At 47.8% G+C, this 22,542-nt stretch overlaps 1 protein-coding gene across 6 annotated transcripts; it reads right to left on the bottom strand.

Annotated features, from left to right (window-relative positions):
• Window positions 1-1,330: 1,330 nt before the first annotated feature.
• Window positions 1,331-20,760, bottom strand: ABHD14B (abhydrolase domain containing 14B). 6 transcript variants are annotated; one of them, XM_032972250.2, is made up of 5 exons: window positions 20,581-20,676; window positions 7,975-8,201; window positions 3,566-3,690; window positions 2,845-3,080; window positions 1,331-2,356 (listed from the first exon to the last, which is right to left on the bottom strand). In XM_032972250.2, the coding sequence occupies exons 2-5, from the start codon at window positions 8,190-8,192 to the stop codon at window positions 2,171-2,173; spliced, it is 765 nt and encodes a 254-aa protein (XP_032828141.2). In that variant the 5' UTR covers window positions 8,193-8,201; window positions 20,581-20,676; the 3' UTR covers window positions 1,331-2,170. The 6 variants fall into 6 exon arrangements, with proteins under 6 accessions (XP_032828141.2, XP_032828139.2, XP_032828140.2 ...); XM_032972248.2 differs by having other exon boundaries at window positions 3,488-3,690; XM_032972249.2 differs by lacking the exon at window positions 20,581-20,676 and adding an exon at window positions 20,256-20,523 and having other exon boundaries at window positions 3,488-3,690.
• Window positions 20,761-22,542: the final 1,782 nt, after the last annotated feature.

Raw genomic sequence — 22,542 nt, forward strand, 5'->3', positions numbered from 1 at the left:
ATTTCAGATTTTATTTGGGGGGGGGGGGGGCGGGGGTGGGCACCCCCACACCCCTAGAAGATTTGGTCCCCCCCCCCAAATGTTGACTCCATGGCTACGGCTTTGCTGCAACACGGAGCAAAATAAGCCACAGACGCGAATTCACTCTCGCGCGTTACCTCCCAAAGTCGCGCTGATGCCCTCCATCTTGCAAAACAGGGGGGGGGGGCCCACACACAAAGTATGTATTGATGAAGCTATCGAACGAAAAGGTGGACCCAAAGCAAACGACGACGAGATTGGCGATGGCGAGGTTGACCAGAATGTAGTTGAGGTGGGAGCGGAACTTCTTGTACTGGAAGGCGAGGAAGATGGTGAGGAAATTGAGCGGGGAAACCCGCGGTGATGAGGATAAGCATGAACGCCGACATGGCGTGGAACAAGCCGCTGGCCACCCAGGTGGGTCTGTGGTACCAGGAATGGGGCGCAGCTCCGTCAGGTTCTTGACATTGAGCGGAATGGGGATGTAGAAATCTTCTGGAATTACTCGTTGGTTCTTTCGGTAAAGTCACGTAGAAAGAAAATAAATTAAATACTAGAACACGACGTTTCGATTGCAACACAAGCAACCGTCATCGGGTAGAACTAAATTTGAGAGAAACTACTATAAAGTAGCTACTACACGTGTAGTAGCTGCTGCACGTGCAGCAGCTACTACACGTGCTGCAGATACCACACGTGCAGCAGCTACTGCTATAAAGCAGCTACTACACGTGCAGCAGCTACTACACATGTAGTAGCTACACATGTAGTAGCTACTATAAAGCAGCTACTACACGTGTAGCAGCTACGACACATGTAGTAGCTGCTACACGTGTAGCAGCTACGGGCCCCGCACTTTCAAGGGCCCCGCGCTAAACGCTTTCAAGCTATCAATTCCGGTTCAGTGATTCTGCACTTGCTCTATTACTATAGTACTATACCGCCTTCAACTTTTTATGAACGACTGGATGTTTAAGGTTAGCAATGTCGTATTTTCTGCCTGTATAGCAAATGAAAAAATACAATTGCCGTACTTTACTATGCAAGTAAAAAAAAAAATTGTGTTGTGTTTGTTTTATTTAGGGCCCCTTTATAACGTATGCTACAGGCCCCCGCAGTTCCCCATCTCTGTCAGTGCAGACCACGAGAAGGACAGCAGGTGGAGCTCCGGTGGGTGATGCCCATGGCAGAGGAAATTAACGAAGGGAGCCACGATCCGGGATTTTATTTGTCGGGCGGTCAAGGCCAGCCCCCACCTCGCCAACCCAATGACAACTCCACATCGAGATGCCTCTTGCAAAGGCGGTAATCAAAGTCCACGTATTTATTAACATTGACGGTTATACTCTGGATACAAGCGCTAAACCTCGTCATTGATGCACTTTTTTTTTTTTACAAATTCTACGTTTTTACGAGGTGTTGAACAAGCGTGGCGGGACATATCACAAAACGACTTCACAATATTCTTTTGTATCACGTCGTATGCCTGGATCGTGACGTTTTATTGCATCACATGCCAGGTTAGGATGTTACATGTCTCTCTCCTCCACCTTATGAAATGACACTCATTCAACCGATTTACAGGAGGGATCCACCCTTAAGCCGAGTCCACACTCGAGCGATTGGTTGCACGCAACCGAGTCGCTTGTACGCGGACGTCTCTGCAACTTCGATTGTGAGCAGCTGTGCAACTGGTTGCTTTACGATCAAGGGAGACTCGACTTTCAAGCGTCGATCTGCTCGGTGGCGATTGTAGCAACGTATTGCATCATCACGTGACACGTTTGTGAACTATGATTGGCCGTTTCAACCCTGTGGGTGGGCTGAGGTGGGGGGGGGGGGGCTAAGAGCACTTGCCCCAACAGTCTGTCAAGGCTATATGGGGCATCTTTGTCTTTGGGGGTGGGGCAGGGCCAAGCTGCAAGGGGTGTGGCCAGACACTTCCTTGCTGCGCAACTACTGAACCGAGACGTGGACAAAGCGGTTGCAGGCGATGGCTTGAGTTGGCGAGATATCCGTTGCGACGTGGTCCGCGAAACTGGTCGTTGGGCTGCGGATCCGGCAAAATGCGTGCAGGAACGCAAATCACCAATTCCGTGTTTCACAGAACGGCAAAGCACGCCGCATCCCCGGGGACGACGCGAGACATTTATTTGGGCAGGGAAAGTAAAAAGTCCAGCAGCCCTTGGTGGAAGAGGTGAGGCTGGTCCTTGTAGGCAGAGTGCCCTGCTTGAGGCAGTTCCAGCACACGATGGTTTGGAAGAAGAATAAGACGCTGAAGAGACTGAACACCGAGATTTGTATCCAGTCCTCCGTAAACGATGAACGTGGGCGTCTGTAAAACACATAACAGGTAAAATGATCAACGTCATCGCCGTCATCATCATGTTTTATTGTGCAATTCACAACGCAGGTCTCAATAAAATAAAAAACCCTCAAAACGAATTTGCGGTTTATGCCATTAGCCCAGCGACGCTCGTGAAGAAATAAAAAAAGAAAAAACATCTATTGGTTTGACGCGAGAAAATAAAAGGAGATAGAGCTATTATGAATCACGAGTCACCCAGAATCATGAAAATGTTGTCGATTCACGAGGGACGTCGATACCTGCATAGTGCTTCTAAAAGGTAAAGGTTCAGCCCTGCAATTGCTTGATCAATGCCACTGCTGGTGGGAGGGCCTCCACTATCGGGAGTTCAAGACGGCCTGTCTCGAGATTACGTTGGCCTACCCTTTCACGCCGGCCAGACGTCTTTGAAGAGGTGCGAGTACCCACGCTTTATCCCAACCACACCGTGACCTGCCGACGTTTGGAAGGCTTACCTGGATTTTCTCATATTCATTGCTTTTGTACTTTGCGGTGTGAACTGGAGCAATTGGGATGAACGCTCGTAACCGCTGGCCGCGTGACATCAGGTAGGGCAGGGAGAATCTGCCGCTCATGGACGGCGATATGAGAATCGGATGCTCCATGCGCAGGGCTTTGAAGACCTCCAGCAGAAGAGAGGCCTTCAGTTCATCGGTGTTCACTGCGGGCATCCTCGGGGAATTCCCATAGCCTGCAAAAACGTTTCTCGCACAAATGATTTCAGGGCAAGGCTGACGATTGTATAGCATGGACAGGCGTTTCCATCAAAAGCAGGTAAAAAGTTACTCCGCTGATATAAAAGAGGAAAAAAAAGAATACCCCGTTTTCTGCAATCGTCCTACAAATGCATTTCAAAAAGTTGGTCATCATCAGCTATAATAAAGTCAAACATTCAAATAGTGGTTGTGTTTTTAATAGAATCTCCCCCACCATAGGAACGAGGTATTTCCACCACTGGCTTAAGGCCATCAACGGCAAATATTTTCAGAGCGAGATGTGGCCGGGCGGTAGCACGTTTACAACAAACGGCACCGCCGATTAGCACGGTTGGCTACGTACGGTGCGAGAGATGTTCCAACAATGCACACACATACGAACCGCAAGCTTGCGACCGCTCAGCCATGTCACCGCCACATTCACATTCCAGGCCGCCCTCCGCCCTGCCGCCTTGCCCACCTGGCAGATCCAGCGCCACGGCGCGGAAGCTGTTGTTGGCCAGAACGTGCATCGTTCCGAGCTCTTGCCACGTTTGGGAGGTGAAAGCTGCCCCATGCAACAGCAGCACTTCACCTTTCGCATTGCTGGAAACAAATATAGACACGGAGTTGTTTATTAATTATCGTCGTTGTCGTCATCATCAGCCATGGTCAATCCACTGCTGGATGAAGGTCTCTCTGAGCCACCGCCACCACCTCTCATAGTTCTGTGATGTAAAACTGCTAACTATATATTAAAAAAAATACTTTTTATTGATCGACGGGCTGGGTAAAGTGTACTAGATTACATTTAATTAATCTATTGTTTACATGAAAGAAAAAAGGTCTAAACGTTATTAAGTCAAGACTCAGTATTTGTGTAGCGGTGTGCTGCATTATTAGTCACCATGGAGCTGTGTTGATAATCGCCGAGAATTACAAAGTCAATGAACACAAAAACATAAATAATGCGAGAGAGACAGAGCTATAGAGAGACAGAGCTATAGAGAGACAGAGCTATAGAGAGACAGGGCTATGGAGAGACAGAGTTACGGAGAGACAGGGCTATGGAGAGACAGAGCTATAGAGAGACAGGGCTACGGAGAGACAGGGCTACAGAGAGACAGGGCTATGGAGAGACAGGGCTATGGAGAGACAGAGCTATAGAGAGACAGGGCTATGGAGAGACAGGGCTATGGAGAGACAGGGCTATGGAGAGACAGGGCTATGGAGAGACAGGGCTATGGAGAGACAGGGCTATAGAGAGACAGGGCTATGGAGAGACAGGGCTATAGAGAGACAGGGCTATGGAGAGACAGCTATAGAGACAGGGCTATGGAGAGACAGGGCTATAGAGAGACAGGGCTATGGAGAGACAGGGCTATGGAGAGACAGAGCTATGGAGAGACAGAGCTACAGAGAGACAGGGCTATGGAGAGACATAGCTATGGAGAGACAGAGCTACAGAGAGACAGAGCTACAGAGAGACAGGGCTATGGAGAGACAGAGCTACAGAGAGACAGGGCTATGGAGAGACAGGGCTATGGAGAGACAGAGCTACAGAGAGACAGGGCTATGGAGAGACAGGGCTACAGAGAGACAGAGCTACAGAGAGACAGGGCTATGGAGAGACAGGGCTATGGAGAGACAGGGCTACAGAGAGACAGGGCTATAGAGAGACAGGGCTACAGAGAGACAGGGCTATGGAGAGACAGAGCAATAGAGAGACAGGGCTACGGAGAGACAGGGCTATAGAGAGACAGGGCTATGGAGAGACAGGGCTATGGAGAGACAGAGCTATGGAGAGACAGAGCTACAGAGAGACAGGGCTATGGAGAGACATAGCTATGGAGAGACAGAGCTACAGAGAGACAGAGCTACAGAGAGACAGGGCTATGGAGAGACAGAGCTACAGAGAGACAGGGCTATGGAGAGACAGGGCTATGGAGAGACAGGGCTATGGAGAGACAGAGCTACAGAGAGACAGGGCTATGGAGAGACAGGGCTACAGAGAGACAGAGCTACAGAGAGACAGGGCTATGGAGAGACAGGGCTATGGAGAGACAGGGCTATGGAGAGACAGGGCTACAGAGAGGCAGAGCTACAGAGAGACAGAGCTACAGAGAGACAGGGCTACAGAGAGACAGGGCTACAGAGAGACAGGGCTATAGAGAGACAGGGCTATGGAGAGACAGGGCTATGGAGAGACAGAGCTACGGAGAGACAGGGCTATGGAGAGACAGAGCTACAGAGAGACAGAGCTACAGAGAGACAGAGCTACAGAGAGACAGGGCTACAGAGAGACAGGGCTATGGAGAGACAGGGCTATGGAGAGACAGGGCTATGGAGAGACAGGGCTATGGAGAGATAGAGCTACAGAGAGACAGGGCTACAGAGAGACACAGCTATGGAGAGACAGAGCTATAGAGAGACAGGGCTATGGAGAGACAGGGCTATGGAGAGACAGCTATAGAGAGACAGGGCTATGGAGAGACAGAGCTACAGAGAGACAGAGCTATAGAGAGACAGGGCTATGGAGAGACAGGGCTATGGAGAGACAGGGCTATGGAGAGACAGAGCTATAGAGAGACAGGGCTATGGAGAGACAGGGCTATGGAGAGACAGGGCTATGGAGAGATAGAGCTACAGAGAGATAGGGCTACGGAGAGACAGAGCTATGGAGAGACAGAGCTATAGAGAGACAGGGCTATGGAGAGACAGGGCTAAGGAGAGACAGGGCTATGGAGAGACAGGGCTATGGAGAGACAGAGCTACAGAGAGACAGAGCTATAGAGAGACAGGGCTATGGAGAGACAGGGCTATGGAGAGACAGGGCTATAGAGAGACAGGGCTATGGGGAGACAGGGCTACAAAGAGACAGAGCTATGGAGAGACAGAGCTATAGAGAGACAGGGCTATGGAGAGACAGGGCTATGGAGAGACAGAGCTACAGAGAGACAGAGCTATAGAGAGACAGGGCTATGGAGAGACAGGGCTACAGAGAGACAGGGCTATGGAGAGACAGGGCTATAGAGAGACAGGGCTACAGAGAGACAGGGCTATGGAGAGACAGAGCTACAGAGAGACAGAGCTATAGAGAGACAGGGCTATGGAGAGACAGAGCTACAGAGAGACAGGGCTATGTAGAGACAGGGCTATAGAGAGACAGGGCTATGGAGAGACAGGGCTACAGAGAGACAGAGCTATGGAGAGACAGAGCTATAGAGAGACCGGGCTATGGAGAGACAGGGCTATGGAGAGACAGAGCTACAGAGAGACAGAGCTATAGAGAGACAGGGCTATAGAGAGACAGGGCTATGGAGAGGCAGAGCTACAGAGAGACAGAGCTATAGAGAGACAGGGCTATGGAGAGACAGCTACAGAGAGACAGAGCTATAGAGAGACAGGGCTATGGAGAGACAGAGCTACAGAGAGACAGAGCTATAGAGAGACAGGGCTACGGAGAGACAGGGCTACAGAGAGACAGAGCTATAGAGAGACAGGGCTATGGAGAGACAGGGCTATGGAGAGACAGGGCTATGGAGAGACAGGGCTACAGAGAGACAGGGCTACAGAGAGACAGGGCTATGGAGAGACAGGGCTATAGAGAGACAGGGCTATGGAGAGACAGAGCTACAGAGAGACAGGGCTATGGAGAGACAGGGCTATAGAGAGACAGGGCTATGGAGAGACAGCTACAGAGAGACAGAGCTATAGAGAGACAGGGCTATGGAGAGACAGAGCTACAGAGAGACAGGGCTATGGAGAGACAGAGCTACAGAGAGACAGAGCTATAGAGAGACAGGGCTATGGAGAGACAGAGCTACAGAGAGACAGAGCTACAGAGAGACAGGGCTATAGAGAGACAGGGCTATGGAGAGACAGAGCTACAGAGAGACAGAGCTATAGAGAGACAGGGCTACGGAGAGACAGGGCTACAGAGAGACAGAGCTATAGAGAGACAGGGCTATGGAGAGACAGGGCTATGGAGAGACAGGGCTATGGAGAGACAGGGCTACAGAGAGACAGGGCTACAGAGAGACAGGGCTATGGAGAGACAGGGCTATAGAGAGACAGGGCTATAGAGAGACAGGGCTACACGCAGCTCCGGGCATCTAGAAAATGCATGGCCACCTACTGAGCACGTGTGTGTATGTGCACTGCAAGCCACATGCCCTCGGTGGTGCGGAAGGCTGCACATTCAACGTTTAGCAAAAATCAAAAACGTTTATACTTTGCTAACATTTAACATCCCCAATGATGAACACCCCCCTATCCAATGTTGAAGAGTCGGCCAAATACCCTCTGGAAAGTCTCTCTAGAGCTCCCTCTACTGGAGGCCCATCCGCCAACAGTGGCATCAGCATGTAATTGCACGGCTGCACTTTTATCTTTTCATAATATATTGCGTGGTTGCAGGAATCCATAATCTTGGTTCCTTTTGGTAAAGTCACGTAGATAGAAAATAAAAAAAATACAATGGAATAAAAAAATGAAATTAAAAATAAAATCAGGAATCCAGATTACACACTTTGTGCAATCTCGGCGAAAAACGTCTTCACCACCCGTGTCCGGCGTAAGACGTGCATACGTGGATCTGAACATCATTAACGCCCACTTCCAAAACATTTCCAAACCGCGCAGTAAAAATACCGGACTTCTCAACAATATACAATCCCTAACGATGCAAAAGAGAATGGCTCGACGACATTAGAGATTTGTGCCAGAAAGATGTGCGCTAGTTGAGCACATAAGGGCGAGGAAAGTGGAAACAAATGACGAAACGTACAGTGGGCACCTACGGGCAAACTGCCCCGTGGATCGCGATGATGACGACGATGGTGAACGATGCGAACGTGTGGTCGGTGTGAAAACGCCGGGACATCGTACCTCGGAGCTGCTTCCCGAACGAAGAGGGTCACTCGGCCTGCTCCTGGTCCCAGATCGAGAGTGAGAAGTGTGCCGTTTGTCACTGGCTTCGTTGATCCCGTGCCCTGATGGCCTAACCGCCTCCTGAGCCCGGGCAGCAGTATGTAGGCCAGAAGAGCCAGCGAGAGGAAGACGGCGAGGAAACAGAGTCTCCCTTGCATCAGCGGTTGCCGCCTCATCGCTCAGACCTGTTCAGACACAGATGAAACAGTGAAGAATCTTCATACCAAACGTACAGATGTACGCGTGTCGAACTTCTTACGTGACCGTACGTAGCCAACCGTGCTAATCGCACGTGCGGGGGAAGGACAACAACCTAAACACAAACGGCAGTTTCGAAAAAACAAATGCGTTTTCAATCTAGATTTGCAAGTGCATAACTCCAGTGGCTTCCTAGTCATATCAGAGCTAAGAAGTATCTTTTTCAGAGATGTGCAGTAAGGGCGGGTCAGCAAGTTACAGCAAAAAAACAATTCAACAAATTATAGGAGTGGAAAATTATCGGAAGGATGAGCGTTCGAGACGTCCGCAGACGCGCATCTGAAAGCGCGCGATGCAGTGACCGTCTTCGATGGCCTAACATGCGCGCTTTGACGCTAAAAAACGATTCGAAACGCAACTTCGTTTGAAGACGGCCAACCGATCGATGCATTTTCTGGTTGTCCTGCGTGTTGTTCGGCACAGCGTCCGATGTTTCGCTCCGAGTGCTGGGAGCTTGTCCTCAAGGAGCTCCCAGCGCGCGCAGCAAAACGTCGGACATCGAACCGAACAGCGCGCGATACCACCCACAAACGCATCGGAGAGCCGCACGGCTCAACTGCGAAAACCTGAACCAATCTTGGGCTCATCCAGCAGCGGGTTGACAAGCAGCTGTAAACGGGGAGAAAAGAGTCAGCTCAACGCAAATGTAATTTTATTCATAGCAGATTTTATTTTCCAAAAAGCCTGAATAGCAGACGGCCATTTAAGAATGAGTGCTGACGACCGAGTAAGTGTGGACTCATCTCGGCATCCCACACGATAATTTGCATAATGCATTGCAATTAGCATATCACATGGTAAATAACACATGGCAATACATGGTAATTTTACTGCGTATATTCGTCCATGGTCCAGAGGAGATATTGGTACCACCTGGGCCAGCAATCGGCCAATGAAAGGCAACAATTTGATCATCTGCTCGTTTCATGAAGGCCATCGCGTAACACATAGTTATTGAAACGTATAAAGCAAAATATCTTGTCTGAGATCATTAACTATTTGTGGGAATACATAAATATATATCTCACGAGCAAAAGGAAAATATGAATTATATATGCATAAGAATATTAAGTATTAAACCCACCTCAATTCCAACAATTTCCCGCAGCGTTGATTGCAAAATCTTAGCATTTGACATTCCCAATGGAATTTTGGGTACAGTCCTTAACCTTAAAAACTATAATCAGGTCCTAAGTAAACTGCAAATTGAAATAATTATCACATCAAATCGCAGCCACCATTATTAACGCCCAAGGCCATCACTAAGGCGCTATGTTTCAAAGACAATTACAGTCTGCAGTAGTTTTTCATAGTAAGCGGCGATGCTGCTAACCAACGTAAATCTAGAAATTTAGTAAATACGATGCCGGTACACAATGGCCTACTCTTTTTCGTATTATGTCATGGGATTTTAGCATCCACTGTGAAGCGGGTGGCGAGTATCTTTTGGTTGAATACACCCGCATTATTAACCAGGGTGGCCACTGGGGTTCGAACCACGAATCTCGGCCACGTCACCGCCCCACACTTATATCGTTGCAACGTATCGCGCCAATAAACATCAGGGCACACCTATACACGTTTATTAATTGAGATATATTTTCAGTTTGATGACAGATTCACTCACCAGGTTTTGTAGCGCAGTGAACTAACCACTGCACTACTGCTCCCCATATCAAAATGACACACACACGGATGAGAGATACACATTATACCAGCACGGTTATGTCAAACGATGAGACACCAACTCCAGTACACCCATAGCACGAGTGACACACCCTCTTATTGCGTTGTATGTGCTCCTTCTGTGTATGTGAATACCCAGGGGGTCTGCGGTTGACAGGGAGAGTGAGATATCTGCTGGTCCCGACAAAAACGAATTACTTACAGAATAGAGAACGATAGGCTTTGTAATTATATATCTCGTTTGCTTTTATTTCAGATCTAGTTTCAGTTTGATGACAGATTCACTCACCACGTTGACGAGTTCAATTACACTCATGCAGAGTTCATCTATTATTCTATTCTATTTAACCCTGGCCCCGACAGTGAAAGACACTCGCCAACGTACAGCGTCAATAAACATCAAGGCACACATATACTTTCATTTCCTTCGCAATTATCAGTCAAATTATTTATTTGTAACTACTCCCCGTACGCATATACGCCACACGGCAAGCCTAAAATTGAAGCAGGGAACTCCAGCAACCACCGTCGTCATCATCGTCATCACAATCATCACTACTACGATTACTGTGTTACTGTTTTTTTCTGGCAACAATTCTGTTGACTCGTGCAGCGCCACGCGCCAGGACCACCCTGCCGAGGGATTACTTGAGGCTGCCGAGGAAGGCAAGCAGTGCCGAGTGCCACTCGGCTGGGCTATCCAGGTAGCAAGCGTGACCCGCGCCCTCCATCTTCAGGACGGTCGAGTTGGGGAGGTTTCGGAGGTTCGACAGGGACGATTCCCCGAGCTGGGAATCCTGGGAGCCATAGGTAATCAAGCTAGGCACCTGCAAATCGAGATAAGGACGTGAGGGAAAACCACTGCCCGTCACGTGCCTGGCATATCAACAACCGCCACCGTACGACCGTCAACTGATGTGAGGTAAAGGTGCAGTCCTGCAATGCCTCGCTTATGCCGCCCGAGAGGGTATTTCGGCTTAATCTTCCAGGCTGGCCTAGACATCTGCCGATCAACTGTGGCTACACCCACTTATACTGCTGGTTGGACAGAGGTGGAGGTGGGGGGGGGAATTTTAGAAACCTGCACCATTGTTTTAGCTGGGCACTGCGGCGGGGAGATGTTAACTACCTCGCCTGGTATACAGGAGCTTTTGGGTTCGATACCAACCCTGACGCCTGTAAGGGAACTCCTCCTATGTCATGGTCACAGAATGATAGGCCATCCTTGTGCAGCAATGTATACACTTTTGTCAATACACTGCTGGATAATCGGTAGCACCCACAGAATTAATTCGCCATACTTCACCATGCTGGTCAGTCAGTGCGAATCAGCAAGAGCGGGTGGCATAAGTGTGGGGATCATAACGCAACAGAACAAATAATCAATTTTGATTTAAAGCTTTCGAGACTGCAGTAATTCATATTCTTAGCTCTTTCGGTAAAGTCACGTTGAAGAGAAACAATAAAATAATAATATATTATAAAATATATATTTTTTATATATATTTTATTGTTTCCCTTCAACGTGACTTTACCGAACGAGCTAAGAATAAGAACAAAGCATCTTGCTGCACTGCCCTCTGCTGCCCACGAACGTAGCTTCGCAGGCACCTGTCACAACACGTTTAATGCACTGCGGGTAGCCCCGTTAAGCACAATCCTGTCTCAACGCCGATTCGCTTTCCAAATCCACACAACGAATTTGACTCCTCTCGCAGCGGTTTAAGCCGAGCCTACGTTGTCGATCGTCACCTGCGTCACATTTACCTGCACCTTCTTGTACTGCTCTGCCGTGAATTTGTCCGTGCAGATGGGGGCCACGGGGACAAAGCCGCGGACAAGAGCTTCGTGCTCCAGCAGGAACGGCAGAGAGAACATGCCGCTCATGGAGGGAGACACGAGCGCGCAGGGACCCAGCTGCAGGCTCTCTGAAACGAGCTTCAGGAACGTGCCCTTCGCGATTTCTCCCAGGCGCAGGCCTGCCAGCTGATAGGAAGCGGACCGTCCGTAGCCTACAAAGTTGAGATCGGGAATAGCCATCCGTCAGGCGTGAATTCACGGGAACGCGGCCTCGTAGAATTGTTACGTCTGCGACGGCGTGAGGCAGTTAAACAGGACACTAGGAATTACACGAATGACGCTGCAGTTGCAAACTCAGAAAGTGCGTTCGGTAATTCAGTTAGGTAACTTACGACTAACGGCCTCTAAACACTAATTATTAATTGTTTTGCGTCTGTGCATTGCGACCTTGTTTATAATGGATAATGACGAGCACTCCACGTCGTAATTCAATGGGTCGTAATCAACACGGGACCGTGTTTCATGAATACAGGTGAATGTGGAGTGTCGGTAATTATACATTTTTATCTCTGTTATTTATTACAATTATGTACCCAGGAAATCCTCACCGAGTCCCAAGACTTTTACAGCGGAGTTCTACGACGTTTCATAGTATGGGGCCGATGTTGCAATGTTTTTATTTTACAATCGATACATTTCTGGTAATTGTTGAAAATTTTAGAAGTTACCTAATCTTTTCGTTTTAATGCCACGGGATCTTCAACGTCCACTGCGAAGCAGACGGCGTTTCCATTTTACAGTCAACAGACCCACAGTACGATTCGTAACTGGTTATCTCTTGGGCCAATTGGAGTTGGGCCCCCTTCACCATCCAACACAGCCACATCAATCGGGTTGTCACATGGTGGCCAAATGCGCCGAATGACTTTATTTCATGGCAAAACCGGTTACGTTGAAAGGCTCGCAACATTTGGCTATTCTGTACGACGTCTCGCCAGCGTCACCAGGTGTTGAGGGATGTGGGTGCTTCAGTAAATGAAAAGTATTTAAAACTCAAAATGTTTTATTTTACCAAGTAAGGCCCACTAAGCTATATAGCTCTCTTTCAGAAGTCACCTGGCAACGAATAATAGCACAACGAAGTGACTTAATCACGTGGAAATGTATAGCTGCCAAATACTCTAAGCACACGTTTCTAAACGCGGAGGGAAAAAACCGGGGAAAATTCACGCGACCACGAGGAGAACATACAAACAGGCATCAGGGTCGGGATCGAACCCATGACCTCCTGTATACCGGGCGAGGAAGTGAACATCTCGCTACCGCGGCACCACAGAAGTATTAACCGGGGCAGCCGCGGGGGCTCGAACCGCAAATGCTACAATGTATTGCACTTTTTTTTGTTTTCACTGCGGTGTCATGAGGTTAACCTCGGTGTTCATGGCTTGAAAGTGTCCGATCCTCTTTTACCTGGAAGATCGAGCGCTACCGCCCGATATCCGGCCTCGGCCAGTTCCTTGAGGGTGCCGAGTGTGAGCCAGGTCTCGGAGGAGAACTTCATGCCGTGCAAGAGTAAAACCGAGAAGCGCCGAGGCACGGAAGGCGCCACTGCTTCGCGATAGAAAAGCCGTTGTCCGTCAACGTCTGCATGGCCCTCGGTTATGCTCACCGCGGCCATCTCCACTGGGAAGCTAAGAAACCAGACAAAAAATGCCCATCATTCGGCGTAAATGTGTAATATTTTTTTTTTACGTGTCAATTTCAAAAGTGGCTGTGAATCTGCTGAGGTCTATACTATCAGCATGATAAACTTTTTTTTTTTTTTACCAGGCAAGGCCCACTGAGCCATATAGCTCTTGTTTAGAAGCGACCTGGCCACAAATGATCGCTCAACAAAGTGGCTTATCATGTGGAAAGTTATAGCAGCCAAATAAATACCCTAAACACATGTTGATTCTAAATGTGGAGGGCAAAACCAAAGGACCCGGAGAAAAATGTACACGACTACGGGGAGAGAGACACGCAAACCCCAAATATACAGGCATCAGGGTTGGGATCGAACCCACGATCTCCTGTATTCCGGGTGAGGTAATTAACATCTCGCCACCGTGGAGAGATGCATGTGTAGTGAGCGACTTCCGAGACACGACTCGTAGAGGGCTCCTTGTTTATTTCTCACAATTTACAGGCAGAGTCACTGAGCGACATATACACTGGGCTACGTAGAGCTGACCCACTCATACAGCCACATCGCCGGCGTCTAACTATAGTGCTGTCTGGCTGATACAACGACGACGACGACGATGGGGACCGTACAGCGGATCGGCCATACGGCCAGACGATGATGAAGAGATGACGGCGAAGATAGCGACGGCAGCCAGGACCAGAACCCCCACGACAGCCCCGAACCTCCGGTTACCTCCCCCTTTTATACTTCTCGATGTGGCCAAGCCCCGCCTCTGGCCACGCCCCCCTTCTAGAACTCTCGTGCAGGTTCCAGGAGCTTCCCGACTGATCCCCGCCTCTGACCCTTGGCCCAGTTACCACCCCCCTTATGGTTGGCTGTTAAATAGCGCACCTATACCCGTAGTTACCCTTCATGGTAAATAGATGGCACCCTGTCACTACACATGTATTTAAACAGTGAAAGAGGAAAACTTGGATTAGAGAACACACGATGGTCTACGACATCGCCTAAAACTAGAAATAAAATTGAGTGGGCTTGGACCGGCAGGACACGTCGCAAGAAGGGATGATTGCCAATGGTCAAGAATAACAACGGAGTAGCAGCCAAGGAATGGAACGCGTCTTAGAGGACGTGGATGAAGGAGATGGAGCAATTAAATCAATCAGTGCACGTGCGGGTGTTGGGTGGATTGCTGCGTCACAGGAATTAAATAATGCCTGACGAAGCGATGCAGTACTGTACCAACATATTTACACTTCTATGACATGCAGAGAAATGCCTATTACAATACTCCACTGATGTCTCAATATTCAGTCGTCAAAGCGATTTCCTGCTGAAATGAGCATTGAGGCAGTTGTCATCTTCTGTTTACAGCGCTAAGCCAGTTGTGGAAATTCCTCATTCTTATCGCAGGGGAGTCATTCCATAGGACAACCACTGATAACATCCACAAACGGTCGATGGGCTGAGTGAACCCCCAAGCAGGAATTGAACTCTGGATTGTAAGCCGCTGGCTGAGCCAGTATTCGTGAGTTAATGGATAAGTGGAACTCACCTTATCTGCGATGTTGCAGAGTTCAGCGACTCCGCTTTATGGCAACATACTGCGCAACTCAACCCTTTTGGCATTCATGAGTACAGTGAGGGAAAAAAGTATTTGATCCCCTGCTGATTTTGTACGTTTGCCCACTGACAAAGAAATGATCAGTCTATAATTTTAATGGTAGGTTTATTTGAACAGTGAGAGACAGAATAACAACAAAATCCAGAAAAACGCATGTCAAAAATGATATAAATTGATTTGCATTTTAATGAGGGAAATAAATATTTGATCCCTCTGCAAAACATGACTTACTACTTGGTGGCAAAACCCTTGTTGGCAATCACAGAGGTCAGACGTTTCTTGTAGTTGGCCACCATGTTTGCACACATCTCAGGAGGGATTTTGTCCCACTCCTCTTTGCAGATCTTCTCCAAGTCTTTAAGGTTTCGAGGCTGACGTTTGGCAACTCGAACCTTCAGCTCCCTCCACAGATTTTCTATGGGATTAAGGTCTGGAGACTGGCTAGGCCACTCCAGGACCTTAATGTGCTTCTTCTTGAGCCACTCCTTTGTTGCCTTGGCTGTGTGTTTTGGGTCATTGTCATGCTGGAATACCACGACCCATTTTCAATGCCCTGGCTGAGGAAAGGAGGTTCTCACCCAAGATTTGACGGTACATGGCCCCGTCCATCGTCCCTTTGATGCGGTGAAGTTGTCTTGTCCCCTTAGCAGAAAAACACCCCCAAAGCATGTTTCCACCTGCATGTTTGACGGTGGGGATGGTGTTCTTGGGGTCATAGGCAGCATTCCTCCTCCTCCAAACACGGCGAGTTGAGTTGATGCCAAAGAGCTCCATTTTGGTCTCATCTGACCACAACACTTTCACCCAGTTGTCCTCTGAATCATTCAGATGTTCATTGGCAAACTTCAGACGGGCATGTATATGTGCTTTCTTGAGCAGGGGGACCTTGCGGGCACTGCAGGATTTCAGTCCTTCACGGCGTAGTGTGTTACCAATTGTTTTCTTGGTGACTATGGTCCCAGCTGCCTTGAGATCATTGACAAGATCCTCCCGTGTAGTTCTGGGCTGATTCCTCACCGTTCTCATGATCATTGCAACTCCACGAGGTGAGATCTTGCATAGAGCCCCAGGCCGAGGGAGATTGACAGTTCTTTTGTGTTTCGCACTAACTGTTGTCACCTTCTCACCAAGCTGCTTGGCAATGGTCTTGTAGCCCATTGCAGCCTTGTGTAGGTCTACAATCTTGTCCCTGACACCCTTGTTGAGTTCTTTGGTCTTGGCCATGGTGGAGAGTTTGGAATCTGATTGATTGATTGCTTCTGTGGACAGGTGTCTTTTATACAGGTAACAAGCTGAGATTAGGAGCACTCCCTTTAAGAGTGTGCTCCTAATCTCAGCTCGTTACCTGTATAAAAGACACCTGGGAGCCAGAAATCTTTCTGATTGAGAGGGGGTCAAATACTTATTTCCCTCATTAAAATGCCAATAAATTTATAACATTTTGACATGCATTTTTCTGGATTTTGTTGTTGTTATTCTGTCTCTCACTGTTCAAATAAACCTACCATTAAAATTATAGACTGATCATTTCTTTGTCAGTGGGCAAAAGTACAAAATCAGCAGGGGATCAAATACTTTTTTCCCTCACTGTAACCACAGAACAATATTACACATACAGGCCAAGCTCGGCGCTGGGCATGCAATCACTTGCTCTTGAACACTTAATTGCGATTGCACTTTCGCCTCCAAATCACATCGATTTAAATTACGAAAATGGCACTGAATACAAAAGTGTCACCAGTCCCAGGGATGTGGTCACGGATGTGGTCGTGTGGCACTGAGCCCAGCATAGCTGAGATACTGGGTTCGAATCCAGTTTTCAGCCACCTGTGATGAAACGGGGCCCTCGAGTGCAGAGTGAGGGTCTCAGGGCGTTCACAACGTCCACAATACATTTGGTTCTCAGTTTCATTTGGCCACATTACAGCTCTCGAGATGTAAAAACTACAGAACAGAAAATAGCCGCGAGCACTGTTGCGGGGATTGTCACTACAAAGGATAAGCAGGCAATAGGCTTCCTTCACGTATCTGTCCCTACACGTAAACAATGTTTTGTTTGACACATTCCATCAGCCAGACAGCCTTCTCCAACAACTACGCGAATGATTTGGGATTGTGCATTATACGGTTTAGCGTAGAACTGCATTTGGACCCAAATCTAACAGAAAAAGGTCCTTGCCTCTAAACATTTGGCAGTTCACCAGCATTGGTTCACGCGAAGACTGCCTTTGCTGATGAGACACTCAATGTCAAAACCAGCACTGGCTTCTAAACATTTGGCAGTTCACCAGCATTCGTTCAAGCGAAGCCTGCCTCTGCTGATGAGACACTCAATGTCAAAACCAGCGCTTGCCTCTAAACATGTCAGTTTTCCAGCATTGGTTCACGCGAAGCCTGCCTCTGCTGATGAGACACTCAATGTCAAAACCAGCGCTTGCCTCTAAACATGTCAGTTTTCCAGCATTGGATCACGTGAAGCCTGCCTCTGCTGAAGAGACACTCAATGCCGAAACCATCCCTTACCTATGAAACATCTGGCAGTTCACCAGCATTCGTTCAAGCTGGGCCTGCCTCTGCTGCTGATCACATCACTGACACAGTTTAGAACATCCACAAGTTTAGATCAGTGACGGTCTAGAACTCTTAGGGGCCGTCCATAAATGACGTCACGCACCTAGGGGGGGGGTCAGACATCTGTGACGATGTGTGACGAGAGGGGGGTAGGGTTTGAGAAATGTGACGTCACAAATGCGCAACTTTAAATATTGACAACACGTTCTACTTAATTAAATCGACTTTTTAGAAATGTTTTCTCCTACAACATCAGAGTGCAGCGCCACATTAAATACGCGCTACAATGACAATAGTTTAAAGCGATTTGAAGCATAAAATTTTGATATAAAGCTTTCGTGATTGCAGGGATTCATATTCTTGGTTCTTTCGGTAAAGTCACGTAAAGGGAAATAATAAAATAATTAAAATATAAAACAATACAATTCTCACGACGTTTCGACTGCAACACAAGTAATCATCATCAGGTGTGAAAACCACAGCAAGAAAATTTGAAAAAAAGTGGCGGTTATTAAGAATACGATTTGAAACATGTTTTATATTTTTTGGGGGGGGCAGAGCTTTGTGACGTCATATTTGAGGGGGGGTCTGACTTTTTATGACGCCGTGTGACGAAGGGGGGGGGGGGTCAAAAATCGTCAAAAACCGCGTGACGTCATTTATGGACGGGCCCTTAACAGTCCAGGGTCACCGACTGACGCCGCAGTCTGGATCACGGCTTCAAAACACCATCCCGCGTGGCACGTTCGGGCAAAGGTTCGGCAAACGTGTAAACGACGTTGGTGGGGGAAGGGCCCACAACTTTGGCTGGCCACGTTCGAGAAGACTTTGCTGTTGTTGTTTTTTTGTTACCGAATTGTTCTGTTGCGCGGAGTCACTTTAAGATGTTCCTGGTTCATGGTTTTTTTATGTTTGTTGCGGTTGCACCCGATTCAAGAGCCGCATGGCTCACAGGGCTATAGCTAATACATGGAACTGAAAACTAGAAACTAGAAACAGGCGCCGATGGTTTACCAACAACGCACACGCCAATCGGCAGTAGTGCACGGTAACAACAGCGCCGCCTGGATGCGCGACTCTAGCTCTCTGTGTGGTGTGTACACGTGTGCGCGGTGTGCACGCGTACACGTGTGCGCGGTGTGTACGCAACAGTATTCGCACACGTGTGTGCAGTGCCGGATTAAGCTAGTGCAGTGCCGGATTAAGCTAGTGCGGGGCCTGTAGCATATGTTATGATGGGGACCTAAATCAAATAAAAACACGTACACAGCCAGATAATACGACAAATCGCTAACCTTAAACACCCGGTCGTTCGTAAAAGTTGAAGGCAGTATAGTACTATAGTAATAGAGCAAGTGCAGAATCACTGAAGCGGAATTGATAGCTTGAAAGCATTTAGCGCGGGGCCCTACTACTACACGTGTTGTAGCTACTACTACACGTGTAGTAGTAGTAGCTACTACACTACAACACGTAGCTACTACTGCACGTGCAGTAGTAGTTACGTGTTGTAGTAGCTACTACTGCATGTGCAGTAGTAGCTACTACAACACGTACAGTTGTAGTAGCTACGTGTTGTAGTAGCTACTACAACACGTAGCTACTACTGCACGTGTTGTAGTACTACAACACGTGCAGTTGTAGCTACTTGTGCTACGAGGATAATCCGGCATTGTGTTGTGTGTGTGGTGTGTGCGGTGTGTGTTGTGTATGTGGTGTGTGTGTTGTGTATATGGTGTGCGTGTTGTGTGTTGAGTTGTTTGTGTGTGGTGTGTGTGTTGTGCGTGGTGTGTATGTGTGTGTTTTGCGTGCTGTGTATTGAGTTGTGTGTGTGGTGTGCGTGTTGTGTGTGTTGTATGTACGTGTGTTGTATGTATGTGTTGTGTGTGTGTGGTGTGCGTGTTGTGTGTGTTGTATTGTGTTGTGGGTGTATGTGTGTTGTGTGTGTATGTATGTGTTGTGTGTGGTGTGTGTGTTGTATGTGTGTTGTGTGTGTATGTGTTGTGTGTATGTGTTGTATGTATGTGTTGTGTATGTATGTGTTGTGTGTATGTGTGTTGTGTGTATGTATGTGTTGTATGTATGTGTTGTGTATGTGTGGTGTGTATTGTGTTGTGTGTGTATGTATGTGTTGTATGTATGTGTTGTGTGTGTATGTATGTGTTGTGTGTATGTGTTGTGTGTGTATGTATGTGTTGTCTGTATGTATGTGTTGTATGTGTGTGGTGTGTTGTGTGTGTGGTGTGTTGTATGTATGTGTTGTGTGTATGTGTGTGGTGTGTTGTGTGTGTGGTGTGTTGTGTGTATGTATGTGTGTGTGGTGTGTTGTGTGTGGTGTGTTGTTGTGTGTGGTGTGTGTGTTGTGTGTATGTGTGTGTGGTGTGTGTGTTGTGTGTATGTGTTGTGTGTGTGGTGTGTTGTGTGTGGTGTGTGTGGTGTGTGTTGTGTGTATGTATGTGTTGTATGTATGTGTTGTATGTGTGTGGTGTGTTGTGTGTGTGGTGTGTTGTTGTGTGTGTATGTGTGTGGTGTGTTGTTGTGTGTGGTGTGTTGTTGTGTGTGTGTTGTGTGTATGCATGTGTGTGTGGTGTATTGTGTGTGCAGTGTTGGTACCACAAACACATCAGGGGTGTGGGTGGTCGAGGTTCGGGCGCCACGCGCCACGAGAACCCCCGCCGCCCGAGTTCGATCCCCGCTCGCGGTCAACGATCACCTTGAACCGGTCCCGGGCCTCCCCTAGGTCGACTCGGCCTCAAAGCGAGCACGCCCGGAGCGGTGGCGTAAAACATCGCCACTGGGGTGACAAAGGCGGCCGGGCGTGGTTGCTGACCGCCCCCTTACCCCCCCCCCCCACCCCTCGTGTGCCGTCTTCGCCCTTCGCAGGTGCTACTCGCTCACAGCGCTTCAACGTCGCTGTGACAGCCAGCAGCAAACTCACCGTGCGAGCAGACACACGAGCTCGGACCGAGCAGTGGTGACGATTTCCTGGTGTCCACGCCACCTCGCCCCACCACCGCCTGCATCACCCCACCCCGCCACCAAGCAATGGGGCCAGCCCACTAGGCCAGCCCCCCACGCAGCCAACCCCATCACAAGGCAGCAGGGGGCAGCAGGGCAAACGGAGGTTAGAATGATGGCTTTGATCTAAAGTTATCTTGTGGTGGTGGGTGTTGTTGTGGTTGTTGTTGTGGTTGTTTGACTTGCATCCCACTGGGATTTTTTTGCGCACAGCGTTGGTGAACGGTGCCTTTTTTTCTGGAAGATTTTTTTGCAGGTTTTTTTTATTTCCTGGATTTTTTTTTCCTGTTTGGGCATTGTCACAAAGTCACTTTAAGATGTTTTTCTTGTTCGTGTTTTTTTGTTTGTTGCGGTTGCACCCGATTCAAGAGTCGAATTGCTCACAGGACTATACCTAATAAATGAAACTGAAACGAATGCCACCCGTTGTTTCGCCCAACACCCCCCCCCCCCAATCATCATTCCAGCGATTTACAACCACGACATTGGGGGGGGCTTTTTGTTTTGTTTTGCCAGTTATCAAAAGTATGGAAAAATAAGGACAGGGTTGTACCCTTTCTGGCGATACAATAGGAGGTGTTAAGATGTTTGCAAGGAATCATGTCTGCATTAGCCACACCTACTTGTGGCGATACATGCAAACAAGAAAACATGCTATTCATTGTGTAACAAAAAAATTTTTGTTCCTGGGTAGTAAGTGTTATTTCCTAATTGCGTATGCCTCAAAAGTACAGAAAATGGCTATTATTCCCCCACAAACCTGGCTTTTGTGACCAGAACAGTGATATTTTAAAATTTACCGATTTTCAACGAGAAAACGTATGCATTTGTGTCATTACTTCACATAACGTCCTGGTCACAAAATCAATGTTTGTGGGGAATAATAGCCATTTTCTATACTTTTGAGGCATAAGCACTTAGTACCCAGGAACAAAAATCGTTTTAGTGTATAATTATATATGGATTGTCTTTTAAACTGATCACCACAAGTACGTGTGGTTAATGCAGAGACGTGATTCATTGCAAAATATTTCTATTTGGTGTATGAACATCTTCACGCCTGTTTTATTGCCAGAAAGGGTAAACCCTATTCTTAAGTTTTTCATACTTTGATACTGGCAAAAAAAAGTCCCATGTTGTAGCTGCTCACCCCGTGATATAAATGCCCCCATAGTGCATCGTCTTTGTACCGTTCACTTTTTGGCATTCTCTGGTCCGACATTGGTGAGACTAATCCCTAAGTGCTGTCTGGTGCACACATTTCATAGACAATGCATCATATATGATCAGAGCATGTTTTTTTTGTTTGCATGTTCACCACAAGCACGCGTGGTGAATGCAGACATGATTCCTTGCAACAAAAAAAAGTTTCTTAACACCTGTTATATTGATTTACACCAGGTTAGTGTTCTTCATTGCGAGATTGTTGCAAGGCCACCGGTGACCTTTAGTGCGGCCCTTGACAATACACAAATGGCGAGTCTTCCAAACTCGTTAAAGCAGAAAGTTCGCCAAGCGTGCCCGTCACAAGTCGTGCCACGTCGCCAACTTTGTCGCTAGATCCGTCGTCTTGTTTGGGGATTTCAGGGCAACATTTTTTTTGTGTCTGAGCGACTGGTGACAAACCCCGCGGATTCCTTTCCCCACAGAGACACAAACATGCACAGGGTGGCCCAGATGTCTTATGACCCCCATTTGAATTCTCTAAAATAATAATTTTAAAGCAAGGTTTATTTAAAACAGAAATTAATATGCAAAGGGAAAAAAAAGTTAGGGATCAATTGTGGGCCACATCTGGACCACCCTGTAGATTTTAGGAGCGATTCCTGTAACAAGTCACTGTTGTGCTTAGGAAAGTTGTTTAAAGACATAATTCCAGGTC

The sequence above is a fragment of the Petromyzon marinus genome, chromosome 48 (assembly GCF_048934315.1).
Source record: "Petromyzon marinus isolate PM22_M1 ecotype Great Lakes invasive population chromosome 48, UKy_Petmar_22M1.pri1.0, whole genome shotgun sequence".
NCBI classification, from domain to species: domain Eukaryota; kingdom Metazoa; phylum Chordata; class Hyperoartia; order Petromyzontiformes; family Petromyzontidae; genus Petromyzon; species Petromyzon marinus.